The 17,991-nt window shown below is 50.3% G+C and overlaps 1 protein-coding gene across 1 annotated transcript; it reads right to left on the bottom strand.

Moving 5' to 3' along the window:
• Positions 1 to 10,933: 10,933 nt before the first annotated feature.
• On the bottom strand, positions 10,934 to 11,857 carry LOC307235264 (olfactory receptor 11A1-like; the record flags this gene model as incomplete). Its single annotated transcript, XM_080007298.1, has 1 exon — positions 10,934 to 11,857. The coding sequence occupies one exon, from the start codon at positions 11,855 to 11,857 to the stop codon at positions 10,934 to 10,936; it is 924 nt and encodes a 307-aa protein (XP_079863424.1).
• Between the last annotated feature and the right edge of the window lie 6,134 nt (positions 11,858 to 17,991).

The raw sequence follows: 17,991 nt of genomic DNA, 5'->3' as shown, positions 1-17,991 counted from the left end.
GAGAAGAACGCTGGGGCAGGAGTGTGACAGGCAAGATGGCAGCTGCCCGCCGCATCCCCACCCACATAGCTTGCACCCCGCTGATCCCACAAGCCCTCGCCCTATTGTGTGGTGTATGTGCTGAGTATGAGTTTTGGCACTGGGAGAGATGGACAAAGCGCGACCAGATCGATCCAGGGCACAGCAGGCCGGGGAGCAACCATGCAGATCCCCTGCCCCCAGACCCGACCGTGCCCTGGCATGCCCACCTCCTGGACCCGGTGGCAGCCAACCTACAGTGATCAGCCACGGGCACAGAGCGGTCCACCATCCGCCTCCGCCATGCCAGGCAGCTCCCCACCCCCATCAGGCCCCTGGTCAGCCCACAGCCGCCAAGCATGCGGACCACAGAACAGAGGGCGGCAGACGGCACCCCCACCCACAGCCCCACCTCCCAGCGACGAGCGCACCGCGCACCGAGAGCGCCAGAGGACAGGTACCCTGGCAGCCGGTGTGACAACAGGAGACCGTCTCCCACCGAAGGAGGAGACAGTGTGAGCCCCACGCCCAGCACAGCCAGCCAGGTTCAGGACCCTGGTTGACAGGACCAGACGGAACGCCTAACCAGCCCCAGCACAATGGGCCACCCCCCTCCCATGGGACGCAGAAGGACACACAAGCCCAGCCACCACACCCACGCGGTGGGCGACCCCAGCAGCGCGCCGACCTGCCGGCCACGGGGCCGATACCCGAACCTGCGACCCACAACCCCCGCCCCCAACCGAGCCCCAGAACCCACAACCACACCCCAAACCAACACAAGGAGGCCAGCTGCAGGTACTCCACAGGAGAGCGCCCCCCACCCCCGGGGACAGGCCAGCTCAACTCAGGTAAAGGAGCGGGCGCCACCACCCAGACCCCCAACTCCCCCGTGGGGCCCCAGGATCCCCCACGAATACAGGCCTACACACCACGGATGTCCCCAGCGCTGCCCGGGCATCCACCCAACCGGAGAGCCCCGGCAGACCAGGAAGACCCCCACATGGCACAAAGCACCACGAAATAGCCCCGACTTAGGAAGACTCAAGTTTTACATGATGGAGTTATGTCAGTGATAAAAGATTCAAGATTCAAGATTCAAGATTTTTATTTGTCACATACATATACATACTTCCATACATATATGCAGTGAAATGTAATGCAACGCACCCGGTGATAGCACACAATAAGTCCTAGGAAAAAGTACAAAAATAAAATAAAATAAAAAGTAGAAAATTCCTTTCTAATAGACCGACTAACTGACTCCTAAAACGTAATACAGTAAGTGGAATACTTATAGAATAAGATAAAAAATATATAGAATAAAATACAATAAAAAATAAATTGAAATAAAATGGAATAGGTTGAAGGAATATGCCTATGTATATACAGATATGTGCATTTAAAGTGGCATGTGAATTAAAGTGGCATGTGAATGTGAATAGTGTGAGGTAGTGTTTGGGATAATACAGCACAGTATACAACAGTACGGCGCAGCAATACGGCATCACGAACAACCCTGAACAGTGATACAGTATGCGGTACAGTATGCTACATACAGTACAGTAGGTAGTGGAGCCTAGTGCATGGCTCAGTTAGGACCCCTGGTGAGGTCAGCGTTGACAGTTCTGATGGCTTGAGGGAAGAAACTCCGTCTCAGTCTCTCTGTTCTCGCTGCGTGACTGCGGAGGCGCTTGCCTGACCGCAGCAGCTGAAACAGTCCGTTGTTGGGGTGATGAGGATCCTTCATGATCCTACGGGCTCTGCTACTACACCTCCTGGTGTATAACTCCTGCAAGGGGGGGAGGGTAGTTCCAGTGGTACGTTCAGCTGAACGCACCACCCTCTGCAGGGCCCGCCTGTCCTGGGCAGTACAGTTCCCAAACCAGGCAGTGATGTTGCCTGTCAGGATGCTCTCCACTGCTCCAGAGTAGAAGGACTTGAGGATCCTCACCGAGACCCGGAATTTCCTCAGCTGCCTGAGGTGGTAGAGACGCTGCCTCGCCTTTCTCACCAGAGTGTCTGTGTGAACAGTCCATGTTAAGTCCTCTGTGATGTGGACTCCCAGATATCTGAAGCTGCTCACCCTGTCGACAGAAGTCCCATTAATCCACAACGGCGCGTGCGTCCTCGATTGTGATCCACGCCTAAAGTCCACAATCAGCTCCTTGGTTTTGCTGACGTTCAGGTGGAGGCTGTTGTCCTGGCACCAGAGTGACAGGTCAGCCACCTCCTCGCGGTAGGCCTTCTCATCGCAGTCGGTGATCAGGCCCACGACCACGGTGTCGTCAGCAAACTTGATGATGGTGTTGGAGCTGGACCTGGCCACACAGTCATGTGTGTACAGGGAGTACAGTAGGGGGCTGAGGACGCAACCCTGGGGGGATCCTGTATTCAGGGTGAGGGAGCTTGACATGTACTTCCCCACCTTGACCACCTGGGGGCGGCCTGTGAGGAAGTCCAGGATCCAGGTGTACAGCGGAGCATTCAGTCCGAGCTCCATCAACTTGACAGCCAGTCTGGTGGGAACTATGGTGTTGAAAGCTGAACTATAATCAATGAACAGCATTCTCACATAGGCCCCCTTCTGGCCATCCAGGTGCGTGAGCGTGGTGTGCAGTACCTGGGAGACCGCGTCATCCGTGGATCTGTTCTGCCGGTACGCGAACTGCAACGGGTCCAAGGTGCGGGGGAGGGAGGCGCAGATGTAATCCTTAATCAGCCTCTCGAAACACTTCATGACCACCGAGGTGAGGGCCACCGGACGGTAGTCATTCAGGCAGGTTGGAGAGGCGATCTTCGGGACAGGAACGACGGTGGACCTCTTGAAACAGGATGGGACCACTGATTCAGCCAGGGAGATGTTGAATATTGTGGTGAACACCGGAGCTAGCTGGTTAGCACAGGTCTTCAGTACTCGTCCAGATATGCCATCTGGACCCGCAGCTTTCCTGGTGTTCACCCGCATCAAAGCCCTCCTGACCTCGTGCACGGACACTGAGAGTGCGCGCTCGTCCCCAGCGGTGTAGCTCCAATTAGCCGGCGAGCTAGCGGTGCTACTGCCAGACTCGAACCGCGCATAAAAGGAGTTCAGTTGGTTGGCCAGGGAGGCGTCCACACTCGTGGCTGGGGAGGAGCTGCTCTTGTAGTTTGTTATTGTTCGCAGCCCCTCCCACAAGCGTCTTGTGTCCCCCCGCTCCATCTGCAGCTCCACGGTGTCTCTGTACGTCCGTTTAGCGTCCCTCACCGCCCTCCGCAGATTGTACGACGCCGCTTTGTAATTGTCCATGTTACCAGATACAAGTCCGTCGTTGTAAGCGGCCGTGCGCGCATTCAGAGCGCAGCGGATGGATTTATCAACCCATGGTTTCTGGTTTGGAAAAATCCGAACTTTCACCGTGGGAACGATTTCATCCGCGAGCGTAGCCACGAAACTCACTACAACCTCCGTAAACTCGCTGACGTCACATGAACTCGCTTGGAACACGTCCCAGTCTACGTCAGTCAGAGCGTCCTGAAGCGCAGCCTCTGATTGGTCCGTCCACCGCTTCACTTCCCTCGTCATCACCAGATCCCGCGCGATCAGAGGCCTGTAAACAGGAAGCAGCGAGATCGCGGCGTGATCTGATTTCCCGAAAGCAGGAAGCGACACGGGCTTGTATCCGTTCTTGTAACATGTGTAACAATGGTCCAGAGTTCTGTCTCCCCTGGTGGCACACGTGATGTGTTGGTGGAAATTCGGCAGAACTTTTTTAAGGTTCAACCTGTTAAAGTCCCCAGTCACCACCACAGCCGCGTCGGGATGTCTGTTCTGAAATCCGCACAACACATCGTACAGAACCGACAGAGCTGCGTCTGTGTCCGCTTGCGGTGGGATATAAACGGCTGTAATGATGACCGTGCTGAATTCCCGGGGGAGATAAAATGGACGGCATAGTATGGTCAGCTGTTCCAGGTTCGGCGAGCAGGAGTGGGAGAGGAATTTGGTGTTGTTGGCGTTACACCAGCGGTTGTTTACCATTAGGCAGACGCCTCCACCTTTGGATTTCCCCGACTCTCCCGTTCTGTCGCCGCGGAACACGGAGAAGGCCTCGGCTGGACGTATGGCTTCATCCGGCACCAGTGGGGTAGCCCATATTTCATTGAATGAATCAACATTGTTTTTGGATATTGCCAATTGTTCTTCCATTGAGATGTAAACTATTAATAAATGTAACCATTGGGATGTGGTGAGATTATCTCTCTTTTTCTAATCGAGTAATATTGTTTTCTTGGCAATTCTTAAGGCGATCAAAATAGGTTGGTGGTGTTTAAGTGGTGGGTCGACTGAGGAGACATATAGACGGGGAGACTGGGACGCTGCGACCCAGAAGTGTTGATAGCTTCTTGGTGATGTTGGTCCAGAATGCCAGGATAGGTGGGCAGAGCCAGAAGGCATGAAAGTAGTCATCTCTGGTATCAAGGGAACAGTGAGAGCAAATTTCTTCATCCACAAAACCCATTTTGAACATTTTGTGTTCTGTGATATGAGCTCTGTGCAGAATGTTATGTTGGATGAGTTGCATTTTGGAGTTGCGGGTCATAGAAAAGGTGTTGTTGCAAATAAGCTTCCACTGGTTGATATTTGTGGGAATAGAAAGGTCTCTTTCCCATTCCATTGTAGGTAAAGATAAAGTGTCGTCTGTTTCTAATAAAAGTTTGTATATTCTGGAAAAGGGATTTTTCAAGTGACCGATATGAGTGAGATGTTCAATCATTTGAGGTGGTTGTCGGATGTTGTTCGTCAATTTGATTTGAACTTTTAGAGACTGCTGTAATTGAAGGAATGGAAGGAAGCTGTGGCCACGATATTATACCTTTGGGTTAAGGTTGGGACGGATATAAGCAAATTGTTTTCAAAAATGTGTTCAAGATGAGTAAATCCTTGTCTTTTCCAAGACCTGAAGATTATTGGTCTGTTTTAACCTGAATATCTGCGTTGTGCCAGATTGGCGTGAATTTGTTTGGAGATGGAGTGACTACTGAGTTTGAGGAATTTCCACCAGGCTGACAGAGTTGTTGCGATTAATGGGTTTTTAAAGCAATTATGTTTTCTTATTGAATCAGTAAGGAATGGGAGATCAGATATTGATAACTCCCGACATTTTGTTTGTTCAATGTATCGCCATTCATGGGCCAATTGTTGCTCTGGTTGTAACCATTTAATTATAAATTGAAGATGGTTCGCTAGATAATAGTATATAAAGTTTGGGGCTGCTAGAGCTCCACAGTCTTGGTTTTTCTGTAGTGTTGCTAGTTTAATTCTCAGTTTCTTCTATTTCCAATAAAATGTATTGATTATTCAGTCTATAGAGCAGGGGTCAGGAACCTTTTTGGCTGGGAGAGCCATAAAAGCCAAATATTTCTAAATGTATTTCCTTGTGAGCCATATAATATTTAATAAAATTTAATGCAACTTAATGCGTGCATTTTTTAAGTAAGGCTTACATTTTTAACGTATAACACATCTCTGAGTATTTAAAAAAGCGCTGTTATAATACATTTCTCTTTATTTTTCTTAATAATATTGTTATACTGTAGCTAACCAATAATAAATGAAATACTTTTTACCATAAATGTGACTTGTGGTGCTGCATGGTTTTTCTGGTTGCCTTGTCGTCTGCTTCATACGTAGTGAGGTTAAGCTTTATGCTGCGTTGAGGCTTCCATCAGTTCAACGTGAGCGTAGGTTTCTCTTAATGTTTCTCAGATGCGAGAAAGACGGCTCATGTGCGTGTGTAGAGCCAAACATGCTCAATATGGTAATACTCACACGCTGCATTGTGTGATATGTGACGGGAAGCTCCTTCCAAGTTTTAAGAATCAGCTGCTCTTCAAGTTCAAGTTCAAGAGATTATTTGTCACATACAAATTGAAGTTTTTTCCGTTTCTGTCCACTTGTGTTGAGCTGATTGCTCTGACTGGAGGCAGGCAGTTTTCTTAATGTTTCTCTGTCTTACAGAGGGGATCGGCCCACTGGCTGGTAAGCAGCCCAGCAGTGGAACGCCATTCCTCCTGCGCCCAAGAGGATCATTATTATCTACAATTATTATAATAATCCTCAGTAATATATATATATGTGGCTTGCGTGCCGCATGTTGAAATGAACAATAAAACTCTGGCCATGTGGGCGCACCACGGCCAAAACCACCCCCTAAACCCTTACCTGTGGCAGAGACTCCAACAAGTGACGCCTGAGCAGAGACCCGGCAGGGGCAGGGCGCCGAGTAAAAGGTGCCCCGGAGTCTTTCTGTGGTCCGCAGCCAGTGACTCTGCCCCTTTGTCCGCCACATTTATATTTTGAATTTTATTTTCAAAATTGTACTTTCTCTTACCTGTTTTACTTTAAAATGACACAGATGCATTATTTATTACTTGTTAATTGTGATGGTAATTTAAGCTCAAAATTGTCTGCGAGCCATACACCGTCATTGAAAGAGCCATAATTGGCTCCAATGTGCTGTTGGTTGCACTGGGGTCATTGAAAATACATAGTTTATTTTTGGAAGTATATTCATTTTCACTGCTGCTATCCTACCAATTTGTGAGATAGGTAGTTCGTTCCATCGAATGAGGTCTTCTTCAATGGATTTGAGCAATGGAGTGAAGTTAAGGGTAAATAAATCTGACAGATTGGTGGAGATATCAATACCAAGGGATCTAATGTTGCCCATTTTGATGGTTAAGGGAAGTTTCTGGGTACCAGCGTTGCAGTCCCCCCCCACTGAGTGGTAAGACGGTGGTTTAAGTCTAATTTATTGAAAAGTCTGAGATAGCTGAGAATTTAGATATAAGATTGAACACCTCCGGTAGGGATGATGTTGGATTCCGTATGTACAAGATATTGTCTGCATACCAACTGATTTTGTGAACAGAGTTTCCTGTTTGTAAGCCTACGATATAACTTTTAACGGATGGCCCGCCGCGAGGGGTTCAATAAAGATGGCGAAGAGTAAAGGGGTTCTGGACATCCTTGTCTCTTGCCGCATTGTAGAGTGAAACGCTGTGAAGTGTAACCATTGGTGACGACAGAAGCAGATTGAGAGTTGTAGAGGATTCTGATCCATTGAATGAGTGACTCTCCAAAGACAAATTTGTTGAGGATTGAAAAGAGATATATCCAATTAACTCTATGAAATGCTTTTTTGGCATCTAAAGAGGCAATAATAGTATTTAAGTTGCGCCTTTGAGATATGCTGATCAGGCTGAATAAACGGCGCAAATAATTTGCTCTTGATTGTTGCATAAGGAATTGTGTCTTTTGATGGTTGATATTATCAAGTTGAGATTTGTCCGCATCTCATTTCGGATTTATTTTGGCATCCTTGTCCTTTCTTTTTCTTGTGAGTGAAGAATGAAATAATACTTAGAACTGCCTTAGCTGTTTCCCAGAGTAAGGATGGTGATATTTCTGGGGAGTGATTCAGTTCAATGATAGAAGTCCATTCTCTGGAAAAGAAAGGGATAAATTCTTTATCTGTCAAAAGTGAGGCGTTAAACCAGCACTTACCGGGGGGTTCCAGTTTGTTTCATTTATCAGGTTGAAAATAATCGGCCCCTGATTGGAAATGACAATAGGGTGGATTTCAGGATTAGTGGTTTTTGGACAGTGCGGAGTTACTTGTCAAGAAAAGGTTGATTCGAGAGAAACTTTGGTGGGATGGTGAATATTACAATGTATTCTCTAGAATGGGGGTTATTTGATGGCCAACAATCCCCAAGAGCAAGATCACTGATATTGTTTTATAGTGTCCGACTAACGCCAGGACTTGTGAATATTTCTGGCTTTAGAACGGTCTAAACTTTGATCTAGTACTGTGTTGAAGTCTCCTCCCAATAGATTCAAGAATTCAAGATTCAAGATTTTTTTATTCGTCACTTACATATACATACTTTCATACATATATGCAGTGAAATGTAATATACGATGTAATACGATGTACGATGTAATACGATGTAATACGTAAAACGATGAATATGAATATGAAGACCAACTTTTTGACTTCAGAAGAGCTCTAGATGCTAGCCAGGAACCCCCTTTACTAACAGCCACTCTTTACTGAATGGACTATTTAAAACTGATGTTGTATAACAAGACTCCCTACCAAAACAGAATAGTCCGTTTCACAGGAGCTTTCCAGAATATGGGTCCATAGAACAATCTCTGATGCAGGTGTGTTGTTGGATGAGTCTAGCCGTAGCTGGGAGGGTCCCTAGGGGCAGCAAACCTTACCAACGGTCCTTGCTGTGAGGCCATATGATGGTCAGCTACCATTACAGCACCTCTGGCGCAAACTTTGATCCCCCCTGACTTGGACTGTACTACAAACAAGGGATCTCAAACCCATGAACAGCTTTAACCCATCGTTCCCTCACATTGCTCCTTATTCAACGAACATGCCACCTGTGACCCTGACTCCAGGCTGACCGCCCTGCAGTTACATCCTGGACATTCACCATGAATACAGCCTCAGTTGAAGACTCCATGTGCCCTGGTGTCCTGGCATCCCTGTTTAAAGGCTTCTCTGGTGCTCGCAGCCGTAGGCATTCTCTAGATATGTGGCTAAGACATGTGGCCTCCTGCAGAGTGAAGGCAGATGGTTATTCCAGTGCAGCAGCTGTTCGAACCGGCCTGGCCTCCCATGACTGTAGACCCTCTTGGATGGCGTTGGGCTCTACCTGTTGGTGCTCCTTCTGCATCAGCTTCTCCAATCATTAATTCCTCTGTGACCAATAGACAGTCCGTTCAGCTTGGCAGCAGGATCTGGCTGGCTGGGGCTCTTGGTGTCCCTGTCCTTGTTGTCTGTGATGTTACCTAAAAACAACCAGGTTCTGCAGTGTTCTACGTTTGGAGATCAAGGCTGGATGCAAAGCTCCAACTGTAAAGTGAATCCACTCCTATCAAGGTCTGGAAAGGATCTACTTTCTATGAACACCCATCAGTATATTGCACAAAGTAAATGAACATACATTAGTTAATTCTTGGACTAAGAACAAGTTACACACATGCTTGATCACACGTAGATGGAATATCGGTCGATCCATTAGAGAAACTTCTGCAACATGGAGTCCAGAGCATAAGATCCTGAGAGCGGGTTTGATACTGAAGTGTAATAGTTGATTCATGTAAATTGGAATTTTTTAATTTTTTTTCTTCTGAATAGCATATATTGTGTGTTTTTTTTCAGCATTTAATGCAAGTTTGAGATCGATGAGTGCCTCTTGAAGAACATTAAAAGAAGTTGCAGATTGTCAATTGCCAATTGTATTGAGCCAGCCCAACAATATCAGATAGTGTTGTCTGTGTACAGATTATTACATTTCACTGCATATATGTATGGAAGTATGTATATGTATGTGACAAATAAAAAATCTTGAATCTTGAATGGGCAGTGCAGGTAGGCCAACAGACCATATAATTGATTTAAATTGTGAAAAGGACTTTGAGGCACACCTTTTGCTATCGATAAAAGTGCATATTGAACATTATCTGTTCTCATCTACTGCTGTCTATCAGAGAGGTAGTTTTGGAACCATCTATAAGGATTAGGGTCACAGCCAATACTTAGCAGTCTGTGTAAGAGCAGGGAATGATCAACTGTATCAAAATGCAACACTTCCAATCATTGATCATCACCTCAGCCCTTTCTTTTTGAATGAGCGTCTCTTTTGGCCTTACATTTACTGTCATTTTGCCCAGTGCAGAAGCTTTTCTGTTCCTCGGTGATGAGGTGCACTACTTCTACATCATTATCACCAGTCCTAGTGTTTTCAGGTGTTATGGTCTTAAAGCCGAAATTAATCCTAAAATGGCTCAAGACAAATATTAATTAATAAATCCTCCACAGTTAATGTGATTTTTTTTTGTTGTGTTGAGGCCTGGATTGTCCTCACACCCCCAAATGAATGCTTCTTGGTTAAATGTTACTTTACTGTTTTTATTCATGCATTATTCATGATATAGTGTAAGGTTTTATCAACTTTAAGAATCACTGGAAAAACATTTCCACTGTTATTAATTCAATTAAATATGACAAATAAATGCAGCACTGTAAAACTGCTACAACAGTATATTATTATTATTGTTGTTGTTATGAAGGGTTCATTGCAATCTTCACTAATCTGTTTGCTACTTGGATGTCAATCAATTCAGTTAAATGAGATACGTCACATAACAACAGAGTAGGGTGAAACATGGAGGCTATGACAGGTGAGGAAAATAATACAAATTACATTTAAGTAAAAAAAAAGATTATAGTTTTTGTTTAAGTTTTATAAAACGCCTTTTTTTTAAAGACTATTACTTTATTGTTCAAAAAATGCAAAAATAAAATTGTAGTTCCAAACACTTTCAGACTTACAGTAGGTTTAAAACTCGAACCAATGAAATGAGTAACGCGAATAAATGAACAATAAATGTTAATGTGGAAATATCCATGATAGAATGATTTCCATTGTTTTATGGAGAAGAGAATGTTTTGTTTCACTGCTGTTACATATTTGGAGGGGGGAGCATGGTGCCTTACAGCAAGGAGGTTCTATGCTTGAATTCTACTGGGGCCCTTCTATGTAGAGGTTTACATGTTCTCCCCATGCTCACGTGGGTTTCCTCTGGGTGCTCTGGTTTCCCCACCCTAAAGACATGCATGTCAGGGTTAGACACTCCTGCCCATGTCCCAGAGCAAGGCCAAGATCAGGAGTTGGTTCCCGTGCACCTCTTTGTGGCAACTCACTGCTCCTAGATACATAAGATACTAGGATAGGCAAATGCAGAGAATCAATTTCCCCCAGAGGATTAAGGGCGTCTATAAAATACGTTGTCATATAGAAATGTTACATTCATTTTAAACTAAACAACATTCTCTTTAAGGTCCTTTTAGTTTAAGCAGAGCAAATCTTTACAAATGGCCCTTATTTTGGACATTCTGAATCCATACATGACGGGGTTGAAGAGTGGCTGACATATCAGGAAGTACAGAGACAAGAATATTCTCAGAGAACCTGGAACGCTGCTCACATCGAAGCGGCTGTGAAAGATCTGGAAGCAGCAGCCGAAGGAAAAGTTGATGAGGGAGGCGAGGTGGGGAGAGCAGGTGGACACTGCTTTCTGCCTCGTCTCCCTGGAGCCCACCAGGCAGATCCTCAGGATCCGGATGTAGGAGAACAGGATGAGAACCAGAGGAACTACAACAGAAAGTATAGTAACGAATATTCCATAGACGTTGTTGACGGTGGTGTCAGAACAGGCCAGTCTGACCACATAGTAGTTGTTGCAGTACAGTGTGTTCATAACGTTCCCACAGAGCAGCAGCTGGACACTCAAGGCAAGAGTGATGAGGAACTTGCTCAAAGAATACAACCAGACGACCATGATGTACAGAGCCACCTTGTTGGCGGTCATACATGTGTTATAATGGAGGGGACAGCAGATAGCGAGGTACCGGTCGTAGGACATGACCGCCAAGTTACAAAACTCGATTTGGACGTAAGTGTAGAGGCAGTAGATCTGCAGGAAGCAGGCGGAGGTGGACACGATGTGGGTGTCAGTGAGGATCTGCTGCAGCAGGAAGGGAAACAAGCCGGCGCTGCCGTACAGTTCATTCACCAACAGGCTGCACAGAAACACGTACATGGGCTCATGTAAGCTCCTCTTGATGCAGATCAGGACGATCAGAAACACATTGGCAGCAACAATCACAATATACAACAATAAAACAGCCGTGAAGCAGAAGTACTTCAAACGCCCCAAGTCCACGTAAGCACTCAGTATGAAAAATGGAAAGTCAGTCGAGTTCACCATGATTCTCCTTTAACTCCAAGATGTTGATGGCTGAAGATCTCTCATTTGTTTCTGATTTGTCTCAAAGTCAAACATCTGATCTGATTGGATCCTGTTCTCAACACAGTGTCCAAACATTTGGTGAAAGCAGCCTTTTCCACAAGCTGAAACTTACCAGTTTCTCTCTGAGTTCAGAAAAGGAGCTGAAAGCTTTCAAGTGCAGTTTGTAAGTGAGGTGGTGTGGTGCAGACCTGTGAGCATGTCTGCTGCTGTGTTGGACAGAGAGCAGTCACACTGTCCGTCCTTCATCACTGCTTCCTACTTTATATCTTCTCAACACACGAGGAAGCGAGAGCAGCAGGAACCTCTGAGACTCATCAGGCTGTAAACACCATTTGGGAATTAGGAAAAAAAATCTTTCCAACATTGAGTTGGGTGTCATGTGACCACCATGTGACATGAATGAGAAGAACAGTATGAGCAACAGTAGAGGATGTCAGTGAGTGAAAAGTTGTAAAATAAGTGAAGGATCAATATTAGGGTGAAGTGTGTGTGTGTGTGTGTGTGTGTGTGTGTGTGTGTGTGTGTGTGTGTGTGTGTGTGTGTGTCCACCTGTGAGTGTACATGACTCATCCCCATTGGTTCTGGTGTAGAAGGTTGGTATTATGTCGCGTTGCCTTCAAGAAGCAGAAAGGGCCCCGACGCCCCCCGAACTCTGCAGCCTTGTCGACACCCTATGGCTGCAGGAAGCCTAGAGCACCCTGCCCTGCGGCCACAGAAGACCCCCGGGCCCCCAGAGAAGCCAGAGGGCTGTGGAGCAACCCCCACGCCCCGCCCCGCGGAGCATTACCCAGTCCCAGGAACCACGAGGAGACCCTGCACCCCAGGGGCACACACATACAACCCACCCCCAGGTGCAGGCGCAAGGCCCGGATCCCGGCCCCACGGCAACAGACCGACACCCCACCTGAGCCGCCCGCCCTGCGGGCGAGCCGGGAGGACTCCCACCCCCACCCTCACCCCGCGCAAGGGGGAGGCCACCGCAGCCGACCCGACGTGCCACCCTGCATGAGCGCCAAGTACCCATACACGTAACAGCGTGTTCTCAGTGTGGGGCACCTTGATGTTACCGCCCCCCCGCCCCCCCCCCACACAACCCCACCCCCTCCGCCGATGCCATCAGGCCGCCAGATATACAGGCCCTCTACCACCCGGGGCTCCCGCCGCAGAGAAGCTGCGCAGCAGAAGCAAAAGGCCAACAGCCGCCCCCCACACCCCAACCCACACCTACAACGGCAAGCAGCCCCCTCAGGGGCCCCGGAAGGCACCCCTGCGGCGCTCTCCGCAGCCCCGCCAGGTAGAACCCACAACCACGCCCCGAACCGACACAAGGATGCCAGCTGCAGGTACTCCCCAGGAGCACGCCCCCCCCCCCCCCCCCCTGGGGACAGGCCAGCTCAACTCAGGTAAAGGAGCGGGCGCCACCACCCAAACCCCCAACTCCCCCGTGGGGCCCCAGGATCCCCCACAAACACAGGCCTATGCTGTCAGGGTTCGCCCGGGTCCTACCAGCATCAGCCACTAGATGCCGCCAGTACTGCCTTTACAAGGTTGCTCTGCTTCACCTATTTCTGTTCCTGATTACCCTGCCTCATTAGATTATATGTTTCACCTGTGTCTCGTTTGGTCGTCCCTATTTAGACCCTGTCCTTTGTGTCCTCGGGCGCTCAGTCTTGAGTTTGTCTAACCTCATGACAACGCTCTTGTCCCAAGCTCCGGAGACTTCTTATTTGTTTTTGCCCAGTTTTTGGACTTGTTTTGAGTAAACCTCTATTTTTGCCACCTCGCCTCTGCCTTGTTCTCTGCACCTGGGTTCACTCAGCATACCCCCGTAACAGCAAGACTGAGCCCACAACATGGACCCAGCAGAGAGTCGTCCTCCAGAGGTGGAAAGCCTGCGGGTGGCCTTGACGCACCAGGGGACTGCGATTGGCCGCCACGAGCGGGTTCTCCAACAGGTCCTGGACAACCTGCAGTCGCTCGCCCAGGCCGTCCAGCAGAGCCAGGCACAGGCTCCACCTATGGCCCCTGCGCCAGCGCTGCCTCCCATGAACCCGCGTCCTCCAGATCACCGCGAACCACGACTGCCGGCGCCAGAGAGGTACGACGGTAACCCAGGAGGGTGTCGTGGTTTTTTGACGCAATGCTCCCTGGCCTTCGAGCTCCAGCCTTCACAGTTCCCCACCCAGCGCTCACAGGTGGCATACGTGGTCACGCTACTCACCGGCAAAGCACTCTCCTGGGCCACAGCCACTGGAATCGGCAAACCCCGGCCTGCTCCAGCTACCAGGCTTTTGCCGGGGAGATGCGCCGAGTGTTTGACCACTCAGTCAGTGGGAGGGGGGCGTCCACACGGCTACTCCGGCTCCGCCAGGGGGGACAGAGCGTGGCGGACTACGCCATCGCATTCCGCACCCTCGCCGTGGCGTCTGGATGGAACAGCGAGGCACTCATCGCGACCTTCCAGGAGGGCCTCAATGAGGGTGTCAAGGACGAGCTGGCGTCCCGGGAGGCGCAGAAGGACCTGGACACGCTCATCGATGCAGCGATTCGGGTGGACAACCGCCTCAGGGAGAGACAAGGGGAACGCTTTTTCCCCGCTTCACCAATACCAGCGCGCAGAGCGGCTCTGGGGACGAGGCCTCCCGAGCATCTCCTGGCTATCCCGAGCTCGCCTCCAGCATCAAGGGAGGAGCCGATGCAAGTAGGCAGCACACGGCTCTCTCGGTCTGAACGTGACCGGCGGATGAGAGAGTGCTGCTGCTTGTACTGTGGGATCCCGGGGCATTTCCGTTCTTCCTGCCCTGAGCTCTCGGGAAAAGCCAACTCTCGTCCAGGGTAGGGAGAACTGCGACGAGGCCAACCTTCTCTCCCGAGCTCGAGGCGACCAGGGTCCTGCTGGCTGCCTCCCTCGCCTGGGGAGATCAACATCACTCCCACTGAGTTCCACGCCACAACCGTTCTGTTCCTGGGGTTTGTCATCACCGAGGGTCACGTCCAGATGGATCCTGCCAAGACCGAAGCCATCCGGGACTGGCCACCACCCACCTCGGTCAAACAGGTGCAGCGCTTCCTCGGGTTTGCCAATTTTTACAGGCGATTCATTCGGGGTTTTAGCACTGTGGCAGCTCCCCTCACCGCCCTCACTAGGACATCCACAGCCCGCTTCGCCTGGACTGCGGAGGCTGAGGGGGCGTTCAGGGCTCTCAAGATGCGGTTCACCGCTGCCCCTGTCCTGGCCACACCAGAGCCTACCCTACCCTTCGTGGTGGAGGTGGATGCTTCCGATGTGGGAGTGGGGGCCGTTTTGTCCCAAAGGACTCACCACAAGAAGCTCCATCCATGTGCTTTCTTCTCCCGTCGCCTCACCCCAGCGGAACGGAACTATGACATAGGGAACCGGGAGCTACTGGCAGTCAAACTGGCGTTGGAGGAGTGGCGGCACTGGCTGGAGGGGGCCCAACACCCATTTGTCGTCTGGACCGACCACAAGAACCTGACATACATTCAGGATGCCAAACGCCTCAACTCCCGTCAAGCCCGATGGGCCTTGTTCTTCAATCGGTTCAACTTCATCCTGTCGTATCGTCCCGGGTCCAAGAACCTCAAGCCCGACGCTCTCTCCAGACAGTTCGACCCTCCTGAGCTGGTTGAACTCCCCGAGCCCATTCTCCAGAGCTCCTGCATCTTGGCTCCGGTCCGCTGGGGAATCGAGACGCAGGTCCGGCAGGCCCAAAGGAGGGAGGCGGATCCCGGCAACGGGCCCCCGGGTCACCTGTTTGTCCCGAAGGCGGTCCGATCACAAGTCCTGCAATGGGGGCATTCATCCCGCCTCACTGGCCACCCGGGGATCTCCAGGACCCTCGTGTTCCTCCGCAGGCGTTTCTGGTGGCCTACCATGGAGCAGGACGTCCGGTCCTTCGTCGCTGCCTGCACCATCTGCACCCAGAACAAGAACCCCCGGTCACGTCCCATGGGGCTGCTGCATCCCCTTCCCATCCCCAGTCGGCCCTGGTCACACCTCTCAGTGGACTTCATCACCGGCCTTCCACCGTCTCGGGGCCACACCGTCATCTTCGTCGTTGTGGACCGGTTCTCCAAGGCCCGCCGCTTTATTCCTCTGCCCAAGCTCCCCTCAGCTCTGGAGACTGCTGAGCTCATGGTGCAGCACGTTTTCAGGGTGTTCGGCCTGCCCCTGGACGTGGTGTCAGACCGCGGTCCGCAGTTTGCATCCCGGTTCTGGAAAGCATTCCACCAGCTCCTCGGCGCCTCCGTCAGCCTGTCCTCCGGTTTCCACCCGCAATCCAATGGCCAGACGGAGCGGGTCAACCAGGACCTAGAGACAACACTGAGGTGCCTCGTGTCCTCCAACCCTGCCTCCTGGAGCGACCATCTAGTGTGGGCGGAATACGCTCACAACACTCTGCGCTGCTCTTCCACTGGCATGTCGCCGTTTGAGTGCCAGTTCGGGTACGTGCCTCCTCTGTTTCAGGAGCTGGAGGCGGAGGTGGGAGTGCCGTCAGCCCAGCGGTTCGTCCAGCGGTGCCGACGGACCTGGCAGAGGGCTCGTCAGGCCCTGCTGAGGACATCCCGGCAGCAGCAGATCCAGGCCAACCGACGGCGCAGACCAGCGCCTATGCTCCGTCCGGGCCAGAGGGTCTGGCTGTCCACCAGGGACCTTCCATTACGGGTGGAGTCACGCAAGCTCGCGCCACGGTATGTTGGGCCCTTCAAGATCGTGCGGCGGGTCAATCCTGCCGCATACCGTCTTCTGCTCCCCAGGTCCATGAGGATAAACCCCACCTTCCACGTGTCGCGGCTCCGACCGGTGGTCACCAGCACCTTGGCGCCCACCACGAGGCCTCCTCCGGTGCCTCGCATCATCGACGGTCAGCCCGCCTACACGGTCCGCCGGCTGCTGGACTCCCGCCGGGTCCGCGGGGCCCTGCAATACCTGGTGGACTGGGAGGGTTACGGGCCGGAGGAGCGCTCCTGGGTTCCGGCCCGGGATATCCTGGACCCCTCTCTGATCCAGGATTTCCGCCGTCGCCACCCGACACTCCCTGGAGGAACGTCGGAGCCGTTCCTAGACGGGGGGGCCCTGTCAGGGTTCGCCCGGGTCCTACCAGCATCAGCCACTAGATGCCGCCAGTACTGCCTTTTCAAGGTTGCTCTGCTTCACCTATTTCTGTTCCTGATCACCCTGCCTCATTAGATGATATGTTTCACCTGTGTCTCGTTTGGTCGTCCCTATTTAGACCCTGTCCTTTGTGTCCTCGGGCGCTCAGTCTTGAGTTTGTCTAACCTCATGACAACGCTCTTGTTCCAAGCTCCCGAGACTTCTTATTTGTTTTTGCCCAGTTTTTGTACTTGTTTTGAGTAAACCTCTATTTTTGCCACCTCGCCTCTGCCTTGTTCTCTGCACCTGGGTTCACTCAGCATACCCCCGTAACATACGCACCACGGATGTCCCCAGCGCTGCCCGGGCATCCACCCAACTGCAAAGCCCCGGCAGACCAGGAGGACCCCCACATGCCACAAGGCACCATGACATTGCCCCGACTTAGGAAGACTCAAGTTTTACATGATGGAGTTATGTCAGTGATAAAAATAGCCCATATTTCATTAAATGAATCAACATTGTTTTTGGATATTGCCAATTGTTCTTCCATTGAGATGTATTATATTAATAACTGCAACCATTGGGATGTGGTGAGATTATCTCTCTTTTTCTAATTGAGTAATATTGTTTACTTGGCAATTGATAAGGCGATCAAAATGGGTTGGTGATGTTTAAGTGATGGGTCGACTGAGGAGACATATAGACGGGGAGACTGGGACGCTGCGACCCAGAAGTGTTGATAGCTTCTTGGTGATGTTGGTCCAGAATGCCAGGATAGGTGGGCAGAGCCAGAAGGCATGAAAGTAGTCATCTCTGGTATCAAGGTAATGGTGAGAGCAAATTTCTTCATCCACAAAACCCATTTTGAACATTTTGTGTTCTGTGATATGAGCTCTGTGCAGAATGTTATGTTGGATGAGTTGCATTTTGGAGTTGCGGGTCATAGAAAAGGTGTTGTTGCAAATAAGCTTCC

This window comes from Zeus faber (genome assembly GCF_960531495.2).
Source record: "Zeus faber genome assembly, chromosome: 9".
Taxonomy (NCBI): Eukaryota; Metazoa; Chordata; class Actinopteri; order Zeiformes; family Zeidae; genus Zeus; species Zeus faber.
The sequence above is the reverse complement of the archived record's forward strand: the minus strand, read 5'-3'. Positions and strand labels throughout refer to the sequence as shown.